We start from the raw sequence: 22,796 nt of genomic DNA on the forward strand, positions 1-22,796 counted from the left end.
AACCTCAGATCCATCATGTTAAATTACGTATATTTTAAAAATATTATTTAACACAAATATTCCCAGAAACTGTGATATATTTAGGTTCATGTTATTTTGTGTAAAAGTTTTTTTTAAATATACAAAGCTTCACAATAAATATTAATAGATTGAAAATAAATTTAGTATCTACCAAAGTAAATATATACCTTATCTAACTGTACTCCCAATATAATAATAACTTAAATTACTTACAATAATAAGTGAACAAGCATGTGTTTAAAACAATAATTAAAATAGCAACAAATAAACAAGCCTCAACATTGAAGTCTTGTTTGTGTCTTATCATATAACAGTTTATAAAAGTAAAATAATTTTAATAACATAAACTATATAAATAAAGATTAAATTATTTTACAAAATTAATAGCAAGAATCTTTTCAATTCATAGAAATTAGGTTTGACCAAGTAGATTTATCTCCACAAATTGATTTTGAAACATTGCCATCTATTACTGATTAATAAACATATATTTTTTGCAATGTCAATAAAGGTGTGATTAAATCCAATAAAAAATATTTAACATCTCATACAATCAATGGCTAAGCCGCATTTTTATTGCACCTTACTAAATACTATTTAAAATTTGTAACGGAAAAAACATTTTTATTTGAGAACATGCATTTTTCAGATGATTTAGACAACCACAATGGCGCTGTACAAAGTGTCTGATGGGACTTTTATTTATTATTAAAATTATTAGATAAGGTATATTAACATATTCTAGTATATAAAAAAAATATAGCTCTTACATTAAAAATAGAAAAATAAAAATGTTTAATGTAATACTGCACACTAAATAGTAGTCTAAATCAGTCAAGGCTTTAACAGTATTCAAATAATAATTATATTACAGAATGTAAATATTGTTTCTGATAAATAGTAAAGCTGATTTTCTGGAATAAAGGTGCACATCTATATTGTGGTGTGGCTTAATGAAAACAATACAGACATACATAAGTTTCAATATCAATATTATTTTACTTACTCACTATCTACAATCTATATTAAAATGGTAATAATAAAGCAAGTTGTGAGGCGGGATATTTGCATCAGTCTTGTGTAATTTTTGATTGTGAAAAATTATAACCATTCTTTATCTATTTGGTAATTTGTATAGATCAAGTTTTATGTAAAATACTACATATGCTGTGAATGAAGTGTTATAAATGTTGTCAGTTCATATCAGATTTAAGAGAAGATAGTGTTGCATTTAACACTCTATTAGCTGCATAGCTTGGTATATTCAAATAGGCAGGTTTATCATGTTCACATAGCCCAGGCTGCGTACAGCAAGGATTCACAGTTGCTCCACTACTTGTTGATGCTGTTACACTCACCTCTGATGTGTTCGTAAGACAAACCAACTGGTGATTATTAAACTGCTCCAGTGACCTGAGTTGTTCACCACAGTTTTCACATTTCAGTTCCCTTGCATGTACTTTTTTGTGGCTATTCAATGATCTTGAATTGTCAAATACTTTAGTACACATATCGCAATATTTCAATACTTTTTCACCTGTACAAACTACCTTATGATTGTTTAATCTGTCTAGAGACATATATCGCTTATTGTTACACAGGTCACATTTAAATTGCTTTTGTGGCACTCTCCCTGTATGAACCTGCATGTGTTTTCGTAAGTTGCTTTTATCTTTAATATATTTAGAGCAGACAGAACACTTGTTCACATCTTTCCGAGAATGGCTTGAATCTAAATGTCTGCGGAGATGCGACTTTTTGTGAAATGGCTCTAAACAAATTTGACACCGGAATGGTTTTTGAGCTGGGTGTACACCTGTTAAGTGTGTATTGAATTCTAAAATGGTAGGATAACTTTTTCTGCAATGTGGGCAGTGGAAGAGCTTACGACAAACTGCCGTACTTGAGTCACAAAAAGGATCTGAGCAGTCATCACAAAAAGAATCAAGACCAGCTGGAGGTGTTGCAGAATGAAATTGTTCAAAATCTGATTGTAGTGGATCACGATCTGGTGTACCAGCACCGCTAGGTTCTTTCTTAACTTTAGTTTGATCACTACCTTCAGAAAAGTCATCCTGAGATGTTGCGGTTTTTGAAGTGCTTGCCAGCATCCACCATGGATTATATGGCCAGGCACCTAGGCCTGATTGTGCTGACTGACCCTTTATATCACTAGATTTGGTTTGTGTTTCCGCATTTGAATAACCGGGAAAACTAGGAAGTTCTTGGTGTTTTGGTCGCGACGCTTCAAATATATTATGCTGCGAAAGGATGTTTTCATAATCACTAGAATCCAGCTTCCTTTCGTTTCGATCATTTAAATCTCTTTTGGACATATTTTGGTCACTAAAATTAGAAAATACAATATAAAGTGAAATAATAACATAAGTAAAAACTTGACTATCAGAGGTAAACAAACAACGCAAATATGCGGAAGTACATTGTTCATGTTGGGGCTTGCTTTAAAAAGTTAATACACATAATGAATACGTTTAATTTGAGTAAAATATTGCAAAGTATACATTACGGAAATACTTATTTAAACGTACATTTAACAAAAATATATTCGTATTGAAAAGTTTCAGTTTCTAACAATCGACCATTTTGTTTTAATTGGAACATCGCAGATTAAAAACTTTTATTTTTCATATGCTTAATAGAGTAAAAATATAAATTAATTAATAATATGCTAGAAACTGAGTACCTTAATATTAAGATGTAATATGTTTATGTACATATTTTATTTTTATCTAGCTTATCCGTTTGTTTTTTGTTTTCTTTGTTTATTTTTTCTCGCGTGTAGTTTCCCAACCTTTACTTAAAACTGGCATAAAGTCAATACTAGTACCATAATATTAAAAAAAATACTGAGTACCTAAATAGTAGGAGATAGTTTGGCTATTTAGCTCTAATGTCCAAACGTTACATGACTATCTTATGTATTTTGCATTCGTACCATATAAATTAACAACAGACAGACCAAGACTCAATCTGAAAAAGATTTAAGATCTAAACGTGATTCCCATAAAGCCTGTTTTCTACATAATGTTAATTTTAATGTCATATTATAATAAATAAATAAACTTTTTAAATTTCATTTTACTTTTCTATATAATGTATGTACAGTTAAGACAATTATGAATTTATGTTATTCTAATAATAAAAACCAAAAAAATAAATAAGAATCAATCATAAGAAGAACGATAATATCTCGGAAGAAAGCTATTGCAAATCTAGGGCTATTTGATAATATTTAAAATATATTTCACTATCTGGGACTAATTGTTATTGATTCTCTGGTAAGTATTGGCTTTGAAAATTTAAATAAAACATTCACGATTTCAAGAACGGAATTTTCAGCAACTTAAATATTTTTACGCGTTAAATGTCATTCTTAAATTCACTTTGTGTCTAAATTTTACTTCAACTCGAAGTTTCACACTATTAAGGCCATATTACACCGGGGCAACACTGTGCGGCATTGCGGCAGGCCACAAGGCCACAAGGAAAGTTAAAAATGTCACACATGTGGCAAGAACCGTGCGGCATGACAACACCTTAGAAAGTTAGAAAATTGTTAGACCTAAAAAAAAGTCCTCAAAGACATTCTGGTAAAGTTTTTAAATAAGGCACCATCGTCTGTGTTAATTTTTGTTAGTGACTTAGTCCGTGGGCTATTCTGAAGTAAGCTTCTTTTCCGCCAACGTTTCTTCTTCCGTCGTTTGGCTGCATGGCTTAGTAGTACTAAATAAGCTGTTGCTAAAGTTACTTGATCAGCCATATTCTATGATGTATCCCTTCGATCAAATAAGCAGGTAGACAAATAACACTCCATAAACAGCACAATGCTTTGGAATTTATCCAGGCACGATGTACAGGTAGTAAAATAAAAAATGTTTCAGTTATAGTTATTTTTAATTAAAATAAGGCACCTCTGTTTATTATCTTCCTTAAATGTTGCGTAGTATAAATAGAAAAATTAGTAAATATGACAACTTATTATACAATACAAACATTACTACTGAAACGCTCAGATGCGCCAAATTAAATTTATTTATTTATTGTATAAGTGTTCTTAATATAAAGGAAGTTGATGTGGTGGAAACACAAACTGTACACAGTTTTTCTATCCACCAGGACGTCGAACATAATTAAATCATTAACACACACATATATATATTTATACTAAGGCCAGTGACATATAAACTGTAAATTTATAACAATCAAACCATTCAAACGATTTAAAATTGCACGTAAAATGTCATATACAAATCTAAACACTGACGCGCCATAGATAGCCGATGCAAGAAACCTGTTCTTGTCGAGAATTCTCATTCACATACAGGTGAGTTCCTATATTCGAATATATTTTAATGACGTATATAGCATAATTTTTGAAATTCATAATTTATAATTGTTTGACTTATGTAGTATTTTTTTAATTTAAATTTAATATTGTTTCTTGTTATATTAGTAAGAAGTGTAGCTGGTATCGAGTTTATTAAATTTGGAATGATGTAATCTAATGTTTTTTTCCCATATAAATTATTGTATTTGGGTAATAGAAATTCGTTTTGAAGTGAAACTTCTTTAGAATCGTTGTGATTTCAAACCGGATGCAACGAAAAAACGACAGGTAAGAGACACAAATACAAAAATGTGTAGGATGAAGCCAGGGGAAAGAATGAGACAGAAATATACATACAATTTGTATATTATCGGTCTCTCCTCTTTGTGCCATACTTCGTAGCGTCCCCACTCCCGTCTTCTAAGCATAGTCGCCTGTAATTTGTGAGCCAGAGCGAGAGAGCAGATGTCAGTGTGTATGTATATTGCACACTGTTTAATACGTGCTTGTATTTGAGCATTTAACGTGTGTAGTGCATGTGAAAACTACGTGAGCTTACTGTACACTGTATGCGGCTGCGTATTACAGCGTTTTAGTAAGATAGCGTGGTGTGTTATTTTTTTAATTAAAAGTTTTATCCTACTTTTAGACATTGAAAAACGTCCAATTTACATATTATTAATAATAAAAACATTGTTTTTGAAGGTTTCACTTCTAACACGTGTGAATTGCACACATGTTTTTTTTTTTTAATTTTCTACGTGTTGAATAGTGATAGTGAGTTTTGTTTTGAGGAAATTTTCTGTAAAGTATTTTTCATTTAATAATCCTAGTTGCACTGTCTCGTGTATAGGTATAATTTTGAAAAATGCAAATAGCTTTCTGTAGTCCTCTTTATATTGTGATTTTAATTTTATGGGAGCAATTGTTTTTAAAATACGTATTTGTATTGCAAATATTTGATTTAGATAAGTTTTGCATGTTCTCCCATAGCTTGAAAGTCCATATGTTATAATGGATTCGGCTAGTGCTTTGTATAATAGTAGCAGAGTTTTAAGAGGTATTTTATTTTTTATTAAAGTGAATTTGGCAAGTATCGCTCTTAGCCTATCACAGACAGAATTAATGTGCATTTTCCAGGACATTCGGTCATCTATTGTAAGCCCCAGGTACTTATGGTTATGAACTAATTCTAAGGCGTTGCAGTTGCAGCTTTTGGGGTATGAGTTATAAGCATGTGCACATGTGTGGTTGTGTAAAATTGAGATGGGTGTACGTGAGCTTAAATTGTGACTGGATCGGATATGCATGAACTTTATTTTGTTAGGATTTAGTACAAGTCCTACGTCGTGGGACCATTTAGCCTATGTATCGAAATTAGATTGTAGCTTTGTTTCTGCTTCTTGGATGTTAGGCCCTGCGGCATGTATCATTTGCAAATTAGAATATCTGACAATACTTTATTATGTTAGGTAATGTGTTAACGTAGGTAAGGTAGTGTATAGGCCCAATGACTGAGCCATGAGCCGTACCTTCTGTAATAGATATTGGAAAACTTTCTTCGTTGCATACTTTAACACGATAAGTTCTGTCTTGCAGAGAGTTTTCACACCACTTGAGTAGGTTTCCTCGTAATTACGCTGTGCTTTAATGTGTCGAATGCCTTACTGTAGTCAATAAACACTACTAGAACATGATCTTTTTTATTTAAATGTTTATAAATGTGGATATAACATTAATAATATAATAAAGATAACTGTGAATGCGGATAGCAATTGTGTGGTATTTTTATTTGGTTGGAATCCTGTTTATATATTAATTGTATATTATTATATTATTTGTTTTGTTTGGAATATTGTTTGTTAGAAAGAATATTGTGTTTTTTATAATAATTTTGAATTTGACCACATATATATTTTTCTATTATTTTCTTAATTGTTGGCAATATATTTATTGGACGATAATTATTATAGATTTTTTTGCTACCATTTTTGTATATTGGTCATACTATGCCTGTTTTTAGTAAGTTAGGATATTTTCCAGTGTAAATACTCGTATAAATAAGGTTAGCTATGGCTACTTTGATTTTATTACATAATGTTTTAATATCTATAGCTCGCATTTTATCTGCACCTGGAGACTTTCTGTCGTTTAATGATTTAATTATCTTTGCAACTGATTTAGGGTCTGCTGACTGAAATCTCATACTAGTATTTTCTGCACGCTGGTAAGAGCTTTTATCTAACAGTGGTTTTACACAGTTGGTTGCTATATTACTATTGTGGAAGGAAGTTGCAAAATTATTTGCAATATCTTTACATGTAATATTTTGATTTGCAAATGAGTTCTGTATAGCTACGTCGATAGATATTTTAATTTTTCCTGTTAGTTGGTTTAATATGTCCCATAGATTTTTTAGATTATTTTTATTAGCTTCTATATTGGTTCTAATTGTTTTATTTTTAGTTTTATTAATTAATTTATTGACATAATTTCTGGTTTTATTATATTTTTGTTTGAGTATTAAGTTGTTTGGATCTTTTATATATTGAGTAAAAAGTTTATCTCTGTACTGACATGCTTTAATAATTCTATTATTAATCCAATGGTTACTAATTCGAAGAGAGTTAGATTTAAGTTTAACTGTAAATTCAGATTTTTTATATGCTTGAGTTATGTTATTTTGTATGAAGTTGTATATACCAATAGGACACTTCATTTCTATTGTCGGCTTCCGTTCAATTTGCTCTAGAAGGATCGTTAATTTATTATTGTCAATTAATGTTTTATATGTTGGAACATCCTGTAGCTGTGTTTTAGTGCAAGCAAGCACGATCGCTCGATGGTCCGCTAGTTTTGTGCCAACCGCTGCCGTGTATAGGTCGTGTGTTTGGGATCGAGCGTATATGTGGTCTATGCATAATTTTGTAATGGTTCCTTTGTATAGTTCCGCCCTAGTGTAAGTTGTCATCCCACACATAAGGCCTAAACTGTGTAATGTGTTGCAATATTTATGTTTTATAGGAATGTCTAGCTTTAGATTTATATTAACGTCTCCCAATAGATACAAGATATCGAGATAGAGTTGTGATGGTAAAAAGTATAATATTATCGAAATGTTGGCTTTTTACAATTTGCATATTAAATTTGTTTCTTTTTTACATATACTAAGATACTTCCACCTTTCCTACCATTTCTGAGTGCCGAAAACATATGGTATCCATCTAAATTATACAGACAACTGATTCTATCAGAAATGTTAACCTCTGTAAGCACAATAACGTTAACAGCGCCAGCCGCATATATACATTGCTCGAGATTGGCAAAGTATTTTATGATTGACCTTATGTTTATGTGTACACCACAATAGATTTAAATGTCTACTGGGAATTTTACTCACAGAATCATTTATGTTTATACAGTCTTCTAATTCACAAATATCACTAGTTAAACTATCCATCTTAATAATAATAATAATTTATATGCATTTAATTTGGTCAGTTAATTGACATTCTGTCTTTTTTTTAACACTTGTATATCCAACACTGATCTTAGGTTTTGTATTTTAGTGTTTTCATCCTTTCTTGCACTCACCATAACGTTTTTAAACCATACGTATTTAAATCTTTGTTTATTCTTTAATTCTTGTTTGGCTTCCCATAAAATGCTTTTGTTGTATTTAGTCATTGCTTCCCTGATGAATACTATTTTGTTATTGTTGGGTTCATAGGGGGCAAACATCGGCCACCATAGTTTTAATGGTTTTTGCAGCTTGGTATCGCATTGTGTTACGGATACCGTCGAAGGGCTGTTTAAGTTTTAATGCTACATTTTCAACTAATTTTCTCACATTCTCTTCACTCGCAGGGGGGACGTTTGCTATTTCTATAGAAATAGCAAGTTTCTCCTGTTCCATCTCATGGAAACGCTGCTCCAATGCACCTACCCTCAATTCCAGATTGTTGCTTTTGTGTATAGTTCCGTGTTTTTTCTTTCTAAAACTTTTATGGTGTTTTTAAAGGCATCAATACAACCTAATACTTTGTCCAACTTCGTACTGTGAAATTGCAGAGATTGGTTGAATTCGTTTATTTCCTTCTTTATAGTTTTTTCTACTTCCTTGGAAATTTTCTGTATTAGCCCCTTAGTGTCCATAGGTATATCCTCCTTTGCATCCTCTGTCAGATACAAAGAGGAGTTTCGCTTCGGGGATTCTTGTTGGCATTCCATACAGGTCCAGTCCAGGCCTGGGGCCGCCTTTAATGCGGTTATCTGTTTGTTGGTAAGACCACTGCATCTGGTATTTAGGTGTACCATTTTTTCACATCGGGCACATTCACATCCAGGCAAAGATTTATTACATTGGTCACACTTCGACATGATTAGATTGTCTTAAAAAGATTGTGTTAGATTATGCGCATGTCACTCGCACGGCTGCGCTACGACGACTGAAATGAATTAATGTAGATGTATTCATATTTATATATGTAGCTAAAAACCGAAAAATCATAATTAACTAATAATGGTAAGTGTTAATGGGCAGCGAGCAGGCCCTCCAGTTACAATACATATTGCGACATTAAAAAAAATAGTGATTGTTTCCTAAACACAATGATTGTAAATAACAATAGTTATTATAAAGATATATACCTACATTATTCATAAAATACTTCATCCCTCATTATCAAATTTATTTTTAGGTTAATATTTCAATTATTAAAACCTAAGACTTTTATACAATTTGTCCATTGGTGGTTTCTGATAATACTTTTAGTTGTCTTATTATGTTCTCTCCTTCTGAAAAGAAAATATTTATTTAGTACTTTGATCAAATATAAAACTTACAAACTGGTGTAAGATCACTCCACGGTATATTCAGTAGGTACACATAATAATAAAAATCTTTACTTTATTTTAAACGTAAACATATACTTAATTTGTCAGTTTGAAGCTTATTGTCAATTTCAATTTTTAATAACCAAACAATATCAGTGATTCCTAAGAGACTTAAATTCAAACTTCTCAGTCATTGACAATAGTATAGTAAACTTCTCTGTATTAACTTAGTAATAAATAATTAAAGAAAATGTCTGCTTACCATTGCTTAGTATTGTTCCTAGTGAACTTTATATTTCCAAAGTTCATGCATAAATAATTATAACAATATATTTAGAATTATATGATTACAAGCAATACATTTAAATTTACAAATTACATAATGTTCTTTTTAATTTTTAACATACAATACAATCACGCAATATAAATATCAATAAAAGATATCCAATATAACTAGGATATTCCAATTTCACAAAACTATAGCTTAAAACAAAAGTTATAATTATTTACCTGCACTAATTTGCAGATATTCTTGATATTTATCTGCGTCTATTATCATCCTCGCATTGATTCATTGTAAAATCAAAAACTTTTTTTTTTAACTAGAGTTAATAACTCTAGTTTAAATCACTTAAATTATATGAGAACGTTTGAAAAAGCTAGATAACAATAAAATTACAAATATTTAAAACTAACTAACTTAACTAAAAAAAACTTTTCGTTGAAACGTCAAAAGTATAACATGTTTTTAAAACGGTAGCCATTAAAGATGGTGATAGCTAAATTATTGCAAATATAGCAGCATTTCGAATTTCTACATACACTACTGTTAAAGCGCGGTATTCGCCGTATGCTATTTTAGCGCGGTTTTATTTCTCATTACTTATTTTAAAGGCCAGACTAGATTTTTATATTTCTTAACTTGTGAATGACGACTTTGAGGGTACCACCAACCAAGCTCCAGAAGATAAACATTAGATTAATTAACAGCCCTCATTAAACGGAAATTAATCAATAAAGCTTTTAATAAATTTGGCGAATATTTAAATGATCTTAATCCTTGGGATTGGTTTGCTCCACTTCAAACAATTTGTATGACTTAAAACTTAGCAATTAAAAAGAGTGGCAGAAAGTTTCTTGCCGGTTCTTCTTGCCCGCTCTATCCCCTTGACTTGCGGACTGGTAGTTAATGTAAATTTACAATTAATTTAACTTCTTTTCTGATGTTCATACGTGAACTTGTTTACCTATATGAATAAAGTTATTTTGAGGTTGAGTTTGTTAGATAAAAATATTAAATTATTAAAACGGTTTTGTTATTTCAAGGGCTGAACTGAAGAGGGCGCGTCATACTTAGTTTCGGAAGTAGCTTCTCGAATCTCGATCTCTATTCTCTTTCTTTAATTAAGTAATATTATTACCATTGAATATTCAATATTCTCTTGGTTTGTAAAAATATAAGAAAAACCATATTACCTGAATAGTTAAATCTTTGATTTATTGTGAACATTTAATTTAAATTATAGACGTTACTGTTAGTGTAAATAGCAAAAATCGTGTGAAATTGAAATTTAGTTATAGAGGTTAGCTGAATACCTAGTCCTTAACTTAGCGGTCTTACTTAATTTTATAATTAATTAATAAGATTTCTTATATGGTAATTAACGATATTCTTTTATATTTTAAGATTTCACAATATGGAATGGCTAAGTTCCAGAGTTTTAAAGGCATTTTGGAGACCTTCTGTAAATATTGTCAGGTAACTATATCCACTAAGGTTTTAAGCAATTGTAACTATATTATGAATTATGATAATTATTTAATTATTGTTTGTTTAAAGGACACGTTATCATGCTGAGAAACAGCAGCTAGTCAGAAGATATGGGTATGAAGAAAAGATATGGTGTGGTGGTTTATTACCAAGATCTAATGGACGTAGTTTACCAATTCCAGAGTACAGGTATATTTACCAAGAAAGTAATAAACAAGAACAATTCTTAATTTTAGAAGCAATACATTTAAAGAGTGTTTTACATGTAGGTGATTTCCAGATTCTGCCACATGCATCTTTTGAATGGTGTCTTCCCATTTGAATCTTTAGTAGGACAACAATTAATAAATAATTTGCCATTGTTGTAGTTTCAGCTCCTAATTTGTTTATATTTATTACCCCAATACTAAACTTTATAACAAGTATCTAGGGTTCTATTTTCTCTCATGTTAAATTATGCATTGTTCAGATTGTAATTGTTAATTTTATATCTTTTTAATATTTTTTTTACTTAATTAATATTTTAATTTTGTCTAATTTTAGTCTCCAAATAATTTCAGACCTGCAAACCCCTGGACACAGAGAAAAGCATTGTATGGACAGAATGATTACATAGATATTTTGGGAAATAAAGGTTTACATCCTGTTAAAACATTGTATACAATTCCTACATGGATAAAAGGTGTCAGTGGGAATGAATACCATGTGAGTGTATTCTGACACAAAACTTGGAAAAATCTATGTTTACACAGAGTACATTGATTTTCACTAATTATTTGAATTTTAGATTATGCTACGCAAGAAAAAAATGCTTGCAACAACTTCTTATCCTAAACTGAGGCCTACAAAATGGAAGGATTTAGAAAAACGGTTAAAATACCTGTACAGAAGACTTAACCAAAAGACAAAAACTGGAATGTCTGGCAATTAGTCCTTTCAATGTTATTGTTATTTAGTTTCTTTGCACTAATTCATAATAAATCTATAGTTATTAGGAATGAGTGTCTTTTACTTATCTTGCTAGTTTAAGTTGTATGAGTTTAAATCATTATAACTTTAGAAGTAGAATTGAAGTTTGAATCTAATGATGACATTAATTTATCCCTAATGGGAAAGGGAAAGGACTTTAGTCCATACAGCCAGGTCTTGTTCTTGTTTGAAAATAAACCAAACATACAGTATTTAAAATTTTATTAAAATGACTAGATAACACAGATTAGGTGATAATTAAAAAGGGGAAGTATTCAGTATTTTTTTAAAACAAGCAACAATTTTCTTATAAACTACTTAACAAAATTTGTGACTTACAAATGAATGAATGTAGTAAGGTGTTAGTTTAAAAAAATAAGTATAAATGGAAAATGTCATACTAGGTTTACGCTTGTTTACGTGTGGCACCACGTTATTCAGTCTTTGGTTATTAAATTTTTAAAAGTAAGCCTGTATGGGTATTCCCCAATCGTTTTTTATCATATCTGATGCTTTTTCCGCAATCATGATAACTGGAGCATGAGTGTGTGAGGCAGGTATTCGGGGCATAATGGAAGCATCAGCTACTCTCAAGTTCTTGATTCCATTGACTAATAACCGTGGTGAAACGACAGCTGTGGGGTCACTTTTTGATCCCATTTTGCAAGTGCCCACCTGGAAAAAGATAATTTAAATTTTCTTATAAATAAATGTATTTTTTTAATAGAACAGGGGGCAAACGGGCAGGAGGCTCTCAATTCCACAGGGCTCACGAGTGCGTTGCCGGTTGAAGTAGGGTCCTTGTCGAATTGGTTCTGAAATACTTTTTTTATACATTATGGCAATAGTTTTAACTTTATGTCTGTTCGGAAATACTTTAGTGGGCAGGTGGTTTCACAGAGTGGTAGTGCGGGGCGTACTTACTTGATGGTCCAAAGTGATAGAGGTTTGCATGATTGCACACTCCCAGTATTCGTCTGAATCAAAACGTAACTGTTCACAACCAGGAAATGGAATATTATTTAAACGCGTCCCATATTTCTGGAAAAACCGCGTCCCAATCACTTTTTGAGCCTGAAATTACCCAAGTGTTTTCATAATAGAAAAGAAGTATTTCAACGTCCATCTTAGACACGTACTATGTTAGGAAGTATAAGACAATATTTCTGGGTCAAGTTTTAGTCCATATAATTAATACCGGTTTAAATCGGTAGAATACAAATCTAGGGTTGAGCGAAGTTGGAATATTTTTTTTAATTGTTCAGGAATTATTCCCCTATACACAGCTAAATTATTCAAGTTTGTAAATATTTGCGCGTATTGTAAGTTACCACTTTTCCAGTATTCAGGGTCCAAGGTGCCATGATAGAAAGTATTTTAAAGACGCTCTCGCTATTCGACTTGATACCTAAAGATGTTTTGATTCATGGAAAAATGTGTAATACTTACTACATAATGGGATTCGTTTATTTTAATTATCATGTTTTATACTTACTAGGCGAATGCCTTCTTTTAAAACCTTTATATCATCAGGATGGTCAAAATAATTGGGGTGAATTTTTGGAGCATCGTCAAATTTGGCGCTTCTAAGTAACAACCTTCCATAACTTTGTGGTCGTATCAACACAGGATTGAGAGAAAAAGACCGTTGTCTTTCTTGAAGCGGTAAATTTCCATAGACCTTCCAATAAAAGTCGTCAGTGACTCCTGAAAATAATAATTAAAGAAAGGATACTAGAAACACATAGTCACATTGATGATTGTAAAACGAATAAAGTCGTACTATTTTTATGGTTTAAATTATTTATGGTGCACCCCAGTAGTATGTACGGAAAGAAAACCATTGTAGCATTTAAGGTCGCTGTAGTGTTGAATTACAACTTTAGTTATGTTGACACACTGTTACTATTACGTCATTATAGATAGACCGTAATCATCTTGAGAATGAATGTAAAAACATTAAAAGTATATAATTTTTGTGAATAAATGCATTAATATTTATATTTAGGTGTCAACCGGTTCCTGGAAAAATAATATTTGTTTCGTTTTCTCCTAGAAAACGAATTAACCAATTGGTGTAAAATACTGAGAGACGTCGTATTGATGAATAGGCTGTAGAGCTTCAAATATGTAGATTTAATAAATAATTTAAAGTACCCAATAAAGATCGAATGATTCCAAGAAAGTCGCCTGCAAGTGAGCCTGCGCCCATGACCAATTCGAGATCGGGTCGTCCTTCGCTGAGGTCATTTGCATATTGAGTACGAGTGAACGCTAAACCAGCAGCACCGCCAGGTATGGTCAAAGGACCTTGACCAGCTAAATATGCTGCAGCCGATACAGGTGAGGCTGCTAACATCTGTATAAAATAGATCTGTATTTATTAATAATTCAAAAAACTGCTTTACCGAGGCATTTGTTTTCTACAATCTGACAATTCTATAGAATTTAATTTGAATTATTAATTTTCATCAATATGGCCGTTTTAACATTTGAACTAAGTTTAAGTGGATATACTTACATCATTAACGCATAAACCAGTTTGGTTAACGATAAAGGCGTTGCCTGAAAAAGTGACATGGTCTTGCAGGTTATAACCAACTGGAGAATCAAATAAAGTGTCAATTCCAACTTCACGAAGATGGTCTCCTGGCCCTACTCCTGACAACATAAGAAGTTGAGCAGATCCTATAGTACCTGCTGCAAGAACTATCTCTTTCCTGGCGTATACACGACGTCTGAAAGTTATGGTGAATATTATTAAATATTTTCTATCTCGGACGGTTTAATTTATCATCGTCGTCAAAATAATCGGTCGGCTAATTGGAAAATGTAATTTAAGATATATATACGGGTACAAACTAAGGATTGAAACCTGTGTACAAAAATCCAGGTTAATTTATTAATAGTGATAGATAAGTTTGTGAAATGGTGGGTATAGTATTTTTTTTAATAGTAAAATTTATCGTTTCCCAATGCCTCCAAGTATACGTTGAAGTTACGTATTATTAATTCACAGAGCTGGATGTAGACGACTGTTTGCTAAAACCGCAGTATCCGAGCTTCCAAAGCCCAAGCTTTGGAAGCTTGGAGTTTATGTCTCAAACGTATATATCCACCATCTTAATTTTTATTATTGACTAAGTTTAAGCATTTAACTGTATGTATATATTTGATTATTTAATACAGCTAGGCGTTAATATTTAATACTTGTTCTTATATAGATAAACATAAATATACTACTATTTAAACAATTACATCATATCCATTCCTATTCCATATATGTTTTAGTATTAGCTATTTTTTTACTGGAAACAGGACTTAAATACAGTAATTTTGCATTATTGTAATATAATCAACCTTTTGTTATGCTTCATAAATTCCACTCCTACCGCTGTTTTTGTATCCGGATCAATGAGTAATCTTTTCACAGTAGAAAACTTAGACACCTTGAGATTTTTTCTAAAACGTACGGGTTCTAGAAAAGCTTTTGATGAACTACATCGTCGACCGTTACGTATAGTTGCTTGTGGCTTAGAAAAACCTATAACTTTTTCTCCATTTGGATCATTCCACTCATAGCCAAGCTCAAGACCTGCGTTTCTAAACGCTTGTTCAAGAGGTGATGAAAAAGTGGCATGATCTATATCTAAATAGCCACCAATTCCGTGAAAAGTTGAGTTACGAAGCTCAGGAATTTTCATATTTTCTGATTTTTTGAAATAAGGCAGTATTTCATCGTAACTCCAGCCCTCATTTCCCATTTGTGCCCAGTCATTGTAATCTTCAGGATGGCCTCTTTGATAAATAAGGAAATTCAAAACACTGCTCCCGCCTAAAACTTTACCACGAGGCATATAACAAACGTTTCCTCTTAAACTTTTACAAGCTTTCTTCTCAGGTTCAGAACTATAATCCCAATTCATTGGAGTTATAGATAGAAACGGTGCAAAGATTGGTATGTCAGAGAAAAAATTCTCATTTCCACCAGATTCTAATAGTAAAACATCCCATTTCGATATTTCTGATAATCTATTAGCTAAAACACAGCCAGCAGAGCCTGCGCCAATGATAATAAAATCGAATTCTTGTTTATCTTTGGGAAAGTAATCAGGTACGAATCCTTCGTCAACATTTTTAGGTAATGGACGAAATATATCAGTCCAAAAATCAAATACATTCTGTGATTGTGCCAAGCATAAACTGCTTGTTATTATTGCTATGATAAAGCATCGCATATTTGGGTATCACCTTGGCCTTCTTCCTAAACTCTGAAACAGTAATTCGCATTGTTTTTTATTTATCATTCATAATACGATATTTAATAAACAAACGAGAATACAAACTTTTACGCGACGGCAAAAGAAAATGAAATCATCGTTATAACGACATGGCTGCAGATTACGTATTAATTGTTAAATAATTTGTTACTGAACACTTTGCATGACCTGGAAAAAGGTTATAAATGTCATTACAGACTTGGTGGTTGTTTCGGTCTAACCATAGTAAAGTCGCATCTCACGATGACTCTACCTTAACGATGTTTCACCCTATTAGCACAAGCCTGCTAATGTGAAATCTCTATGTTACTTAGACTTCGGAATCGTTAATACAACAGAGAACTATAAATAGAACATACGTTTTGAGTATGGTATTGCTATGTAGTATCTATTTGCATGCATTCATATACTGTACTGTACTTTGACAAACCACAAAATTACTTTTTTTAAACAATGCCTTTTAATATAAAACGAGCGATGTGAGCTTTAGCCGAGGGGTTCTAGTATTTAGGTTCGATTACTAAAATACTTATTTTGGGTTAGCAGTGAAAGCTAAACTCGTCTGAAATGAAATTATTCGTGAATCCGATACAGACATAAGTCTGGTATGTCCATTTAGAAGTTCCGAGACTTCACTTTTATTTTATCACTGTTAAGTGTTGCATTTTGTATTACAGTAGTTTATTTTAGATATTTGTGTACAGGATTATAAAGAACGAGCGAAATAAGAAGTAAATAGCGAACATACAAATGCCGTGGAGGACTTGTTTTCAGATAAGATAAAAAATAAACATACCTGACACATACATGACTTTTGTAGTATCAAGCTCTACAACTTTTCTCAAGAATTCAATCATATATCTTTCATCGTTACAACAGTGATAAAAGTCCCAAGGGAAATTAGAGAATTAATACTAAATAAATTCAAAGCCCTCGTTAAACGTAAATTAATCAATAAGTAATTTTATAAATTTGACGAATACTTAAATAAACCTTGGGATTGATTTGCTCCGGTTCAAACAATTTGTATGACTCAATACTTGGCGATTAAAAAGAGTGGCGGAATGTTTCTTACCAGTTCTTCTTGCCCGCTCTACGCCCTTGACTTGCGAATTGGTAGTAAATGTAAATTTACAATTAATTTAACTTATTTTTGACGTTCATAAGTGTACTTGTTTACCTATATGAATAAAGATATTTTGCGTTTGAAACAGCGTTCGTAAGAAACGTTTTAGTTCGACCGTTTTTCTCTTACTTTGAAATTCCGACTACCACGAATAGTATTTTCATTTGTCGGGTTAATAAAGCGTGGCTCTCTATTGGTAAATGAGTTTTCGAAGTTCAGAAGGGTTAGATACTACTCCGTACAACCTCATAAATTGAAAACTATTATTTGTAATTGAAATTAGAACACATGATACAAACAAATTGATGTATATACAAACATATGAAAAGCGATGCCGACCCTACAACATGCCGACACGACCAGCGAATTCCAGTAGGTACAATAAATAGTGATAATACAAAGAATAATAAAAAAACACTACAAAATAATTAAACTATTTGAATCAATAATTGAATTATCGGCGCTGTGTTCTAATTCTAATATTTATGTAACATATCATATTTATTTTTTAATAATTATAAACAAAACGAAACCATTGATATAAATAATAATTAAATTATCGTCATATAGAGGTCATGTTATGTAATTTATTTCGAGAATTGCATTATGAAGGTTACCTTCTGTAAGGCCATAAAATATTTAGATGATCACAGATCACTTCATTGAATTTTTACATTACATATTTTAACAATGTGCTTAATATAAACCTGTCTTGTCATTACGCATTCTTAAATTAACGCTGGTGACGATGCTTATAAGTTATAACAATATACATTTTAGTTTAACCTTATTGCTAAATTACACGTGTTTAAAGTGTAATAATAATACTAGTTAATTGATTTCCCCATTTTTACAAATAATTTAAGAAAACTATGATAATTGTTTATGTTAGGGGAACAAGAAAATCGTATTCCAGGTTCTAGTCACGATATTTGCATAAAAAAATATTAGGAAGACGATTTCGATGCGCGTGAATGTGTGTGAAAATCGTAAGGTTTAACTAGTTTCACAGATTGACACAATATAAAAATACATGGTCTATTTAGTTCGTTGCGTAAAAAACTGATATTTTTATTTTGTTACAACAGTTGTACCCTGGAAACCTTGTACCTTGAACGGTATCTCATAACAGGTCTTGCAAAATGGTTACCATTTGATATTAAGAAATTAATTCAGACATTATTCAAGGTAAGGAGAAAACAATATTGTATATGTTATAATTAACTCTAAACTTACGATTAATAAATTTATTATTATATTAATTTATTAATTAACATATAAATTATAGGATTATATCGTATGGAAATGATATATAGAAAACCTTGCAATAGTAATAATCCTCTTTATATTTTTAAATGGATGCAATGGAAGACGCTAGAATAAATCTAAATGCAAAATTCTTGAAGACCTACCCAAAAGGACAAGACATTTTTCATTTAAAATGGAAATTTTATTCTTAACTCGAGGCTTTAATATTTTTACATGCAATAGTATCATATAAGTTTTTACATGTTATAATTTCCCCCGCCTAATTAGAAGCTATATTTTGAAGCTCTTGATGTTTTGTTTGACTTTACAAAATCAAAACAACTATAACTGATTTTAAAGGTTAAATAAAAATGCCAGTCACTATCATTGGAATCTTTATAATTAGTGAAACTTTTTAGCAAATTGGCTCAAACAAATACCAATTTATTCTCGATAGGGCTCTTTGATTCGATTTGATAATTACTGTCTTACATTATCATTTCTATTCAACGTATAAAGGTAGACTGTGAACCTATATGTTACCTGGTAAAATGAAATAAAAGTATATTTCAGCGTTTATACAAATAATGTACTCGTTGCGCCAATGAAAACACTGTTAACAGCTAGGAAAACATGTAGAGTTGATCCACAATTAAAAGAGATGACTTCAGTTCTATGTACTTTTAGGTCTAATAATAGAATATAAATGGAATTCACGTAGTTTACGACGTTACTTGCGTAATAAATAGGATAGGACAAGTGTTTGAGTAATTGAGATGCAAGAGCATGAACGTTGAAGATGACCCATACCTAGGTGCGTAGGTATGTCAAGTGTATTGGGACATTATTTTATTCAATTCCAGATATGAAAAATAAAACTATAATTTAAACCTTATTTACCTAATTATTTTAGGACGCTAGGACATTCCTGTGTTTTGGATCACCAGACTCTGCCGAGGTACAGGAAAAGAACATAAACTACCTACAAATATAAAATATTTTTTAATTGACTATATATCCCGTATTCAATGGGAATTACCCGTAATCGGCTGTAATAAGAACTCGTGTGATAGACGTCGGTACTTACAGTATTTACATAAAGAGCTAAACTGAATGTAATTCTAACGTGAGTATGAATAATTTAATAAAAATGTAATAAACAAAGACAAAAGCGTATAGTAAAAAAAGTGTTATTTTTATTATTTAATATAAAGATAAACCGATCAGAAGTCAAAAAGTACGCTGAGTTACGTACTAGACATGTATAAATTTATAATGATAGCACACTTCAACAATAGGTAATGTGTTTAATGAACACATTATGTAATCGATTAACAAAATAATATTTTCTATTCGATTTGTAAAAGGAAACTTAGCAACCGACTGCATTTTAGGTACAATTGCAATTTATAATTTATTGTTTTTAAAATGCAATAACTTATACACATATACGCATATTGCAATGTCTTTGTGATGTGCTAAAAATGAGCTTTAGAATACTAAAATTTACATTATAATAATACATATTATTTTTATCATACAAAACAGACTGATACATTAATAAAGCTTTATTCTGCCAAGCGTAATCATGGAAATTATTTTTACAGTATTCGTATTCTTTTAAATCTTAAGTTAACTGTTTGCTTAACAAAAAATAATTTAATACCATGTAAAATTTTATAATATACATATTTCTCTTTATATCACATATTATTAGTAAAAGATTGGTAAAGATATCAAGGGCAGCCGAACCAAAATATGACATTGATCTACATTTAAAGACAAAATCAGGTTTTAAATTAATATATTGTGTACTATGTCCTGTACTTATCTATGTATGGTATGTTCGCATATTAAATTATTTAACTGGTCACGGATTAGGTAAGTTCTCGTTTATACAGATACTCACATATCAAGGTGTTTAATATTATTTTAAAATTATCTATCAACGGAGCGTAGTATTAAATTATTTCAAGTTCAAAACTCTATTAGTCCTAAAATGTTAGTTTAGATTTTTATTTCAGGATTTCAATGCTTTTAATATTTAGGTCTATGGCAATATATTTATAATTTGATATAAAGAAAATCAAACAAGGCAGGTTTTTATAAAAGTTTGAAAAATGAATTAATTGCAAGTTCTAGTAGCATAAATAATACATAAAAAATCAAAACTTGCCGTGATTCATATTTAATTGAATATATAGTTAAAGATTCCAAAAAAATACTTACCATATAATTAAATAATATAATATAAATCCAAAAAACCAGCACGTTCAAGCACGCATCACGCACGCACTGTAGCGTATTTTGATTTAAAATAGTTGCCGATGTCTGCACAATTTTAACTTGAGGCCACGCAAGACCGGCTTTGCCGGAGACGATTTATCTGGTATAATTAACAGATTTTTTGATGACTTATTTATTCGGAAAGCTCATATATATCATCTTTAACAAGCTGCCATTACCATGTTAAGACAATGTAATAAGTACTTCACAAACGGAATGCAATTTTAACGTAATCATAATTTTTAAGATGTTTATGGGTTGAACATTACTGTTTTTTTCTAATACATATTATGATATTGAATAATGTTGTCCTTCAAATTTTTGGAAATAAACTTTTCACGAAAAGCCCGTTTTGGTAGTCAACAACAACAGCATGGCTGCAATAAAACCATCGCAGTCAATAAAAAAAAACCTGAAACTATCAATTGCTACGTCGTGTTATTTGTAGATAACGGCGTTTGTTTGATGTTTGTAAAATATAGCACTGCAGTTTTACAAGAATATTATCTATATATTTTTGATTAGTAGACTATAGGAGTAAAGGATCGCTGAAGGTAATTTTGATTTGAGTTTTTATTAACTCTCAGCGCAAGTTAAAGTGGATCTTTTTTGGTTACTGCAGCATCAGAAATGAGCAAGTGGACGCAAAGCTACTTGTTTTTTTCTTATTCTGAAAAAAGATTTTGGAAATTTTAAAGGTTTAGTAAACTAAACTATATGTCGGTTTTTGATACTATTTTATATAATACTTGTTGACATTGACCCAGAATACTACAATGACCGACAAAATGAAGTTTGACATAAAACACTGCTCACCTAGGTTATAAATAATTAAAGTGACATTGGACAGTCAGAAACGTGTCACGACGTCCAATCGCAATTAGTATTAACGTCGTAACAATACAAAGATCTAGAATATTCAAATGTAGTAGTAACAATAGTGATCACACATCACTGAACTACTATTTAATTTTTTATTGAAATTCGAAATTAGATTGTGTCAGAGAGAGAAGTCAGCTTTCCTTGTTATCAAAATCGTAACGTTCAGTTTACTTTTAATTTTAAAAGAGGATTTAACATTTTTATTTTTTATAAGACTAAATCAACCCACGTAAGTTGCAGATAGTTTTTGTAATGCATACTTTATCTTTAAAACAGTGGTAATCTTTAACGAAATTTGCTCGATAACCGCTCAAAAACACTACTAATCATAAATAAAATTGTTTTTTAACACTTTTGATTATGAATCCCTTATGTCAACTAAAATGTGTTTTGACACACGGGAGTCATACTTAGTGCTAAATCTAGTTTCTCAATGTAATCCTTACTTTTATATTCAATTCGTTTATTGGTTCTTTAACGCAGACGTCAGATACTACTGTGGAGGTCGTAACTAATAATTTAATCAATTCATAAAGCACAAGCCCCATTTACATCAGCAAAAATATTAATAAGAAAACCCTTTAGCAGAACTTACTCCGAAAGAAATTTCTCCGAAGTGAGTCTTATCAATTTTTTCTTTAATATCTGCAACTATACTTGATCTATTATGATGATTTATGTATAAATCATATTTTGAATGGTAGGTAAAATAAAACTAAGGTCAAACCATAATATATAATTGTTTGATCGTAAATTCATAATTTTGAAAAGAGTTTCGGGTTCACGATAAACGGTAGTCATTTATTGATGAAGCTTGTTCCTGTGACCTTGTGCCCCTGGAGTATGATGAGCTCCACCAGACATAAACGTTAGTAAAGTTTGTTAATTTCGTCATATGTAACATATTACAAATTATGGTAATTGAATGTCGAATATATTTCGTAAGCCAAAATTTTATTCTCAGGTTGCGTTTCGGTTTTTATTGTTGTGTTTTAAAATAATAAAAAAAAATTATATCTTATTAGGATT

The 22,796-nt window shown here is 31.0% G+C and overlaps 3 protein-coding genes and 1 long non-coding RNA gene across 11 annotated transcripts; 1 reads left to right on the forward strand and 3 right to left on the reverse strand.

Annotated features, from left to right (window-relative positions):
- Positions 1 to 192: 192 nt before the first annotated feature.
- LOC123707396 (zinc finger protein 62-like) lies at positions 193 to 2,619 on the reverse strand. The gene is made up of 2 exons (XM_045657406.1): positions 2,571 to 2,619; positions 193 to 2,367 (listed from the first exon to the last, which is right to left on the reverse strand). Exon 2 carries the CDS (start codon positions 2,355 to 2,357, stop codon positions 1,215 to 1,217), a length of 1,143 nt encoding a protein of 380 aa, XP_045513362.1. The 5' UTR covers positions 2,358 to 2,367; positions 2,571 to 2,619; the 3' UTR covers positions 193 to 1,214.
- Positions 2,620 to 4,346: 1,727 nt separating this feature from the next.
- On the forward strand, positions 4,347 to 11,974 carry LOC123707374 (39S ribosomal protein L51, mitochondrial). 3 transcript variants are annotated; one of them, XM_045657383.1, is made up of 5 exons: positions 4,347 to 4,366; positions 10,893 to 10,964; positions 11,046 to 11,165; positions 11,537 to 11,681; positions 11,764 to 11,974. In XM_045657383.1, exons 2-5 carry the CDS (start codon positions 10,903 to 10,905, stop codon positions 11,905 to 11,907), a joined length of 471 nt encoding a protein of 156 aa, XP_045513339.1. In that variant the 5' UTR covers positions 4,347 to 4,366; positions 10,893 to 10,902; the 3' UTR covers positions 11,908 to 11,974. The 3 variants fall into 3 exon arrangements, with proteins under 3 accessions (XP_045513339.1, XP_045513337.1, XP_045513338.1); XM_045657381.1 differs by lacking the exon at positions 4,347 to 4,366 and adding an exon at positions 7,205 to 7,328; XM_045657382.1 differs by lacking the exon at positions 4,347 to 4,366 and adding an exon at positions 10,604 to 10,788.
- LOC123707375 lies at positions 7,313 to 9,935 on the reverse strand. Of its 2 annotated transcripts, none has more exons than XR_006753487.1 (3): positions 9,716 to 9,935; positions 9,024 to 9,166; positions 7,313 to 8,817 (listed from the first exon to the last, which is right to left on the reverse strand). It is a non-coding gene; the product is annotated as an uncharacterized LOC123707375 (long non-coding RNA). The 2 variants fall into 2 exon arrangements; XR_006753488.1 differs by lacking the exon at positions 9,716 to 9,935 and adding an exon at positions 9,468 to 9,567.
- A 178-nt stretch (positions 11,975 to 12,152) lies between the features above and the next one.
- On the reverse strand, positions 12,153 to 20,952 carry LOC123707601 (glucose dehydrogenase [FAD, quinone]-like). Of its 5 annotated transcripts, XM_045657785.1 has the most exons (9): positions 20,829 to 20,952; positions 19,500 to 19,581; positions 16,292 to 16,393; positions 15,306 to 16,216; positions 14,467 to 14,683; positions 14,103 to 14,304; positions 13,441 to 13,652; positions 12,870 to 13,019; positions 12,153 to 12,620 (listed from the first exon to the last, which is right to left on the reverse strand). In XM_045657785.1, exons 4-9 carry the CDS (start codon positions 16,181 to 16,183, stop codon positions 12,405 to 12,407), a joined length of 1,875 nt encoding a protein of 624 aa, XP_045513741.1. In that variant the 5' UTR covers positions 16,184 to 16,216; positions 16,292 to 16,393; positions 19,500 to 19,581; positions 20,829 to 20,952; the 3' UTR covers positions 12,153 to 12,404. The 5 variants fall into 5 exon arrangements, with proteins under 5 accessions (XP_045513741.1, XP_045513744.1, XP_045513740.1 ...); XM_045657788.1 differs by lacking the exon at positions 19,500 to 19,581 and having other exon boundaries at positions 12,870 to 12,986; XM_045657784.1 differs by lacking the exon at positions 19,500 to 19,581.
- Between the last annotated feature and the right edge of the window lie 1,844 nt (positions 20,953 to 22,796).

Source organism: Pieris brassicae, chromosome 3 (genome assembly GCF_905147105.1).
Source record: "Pieris brassicae chromosome 3, ilPieBrab1.1, whole genome shotgun sequence".
Lineage (NCBI taxonomy): Eukaryota > Metazoa > Arthropoda > Insecta > Lepidoptera > Pieridae > Pieris > Pieris brassicae.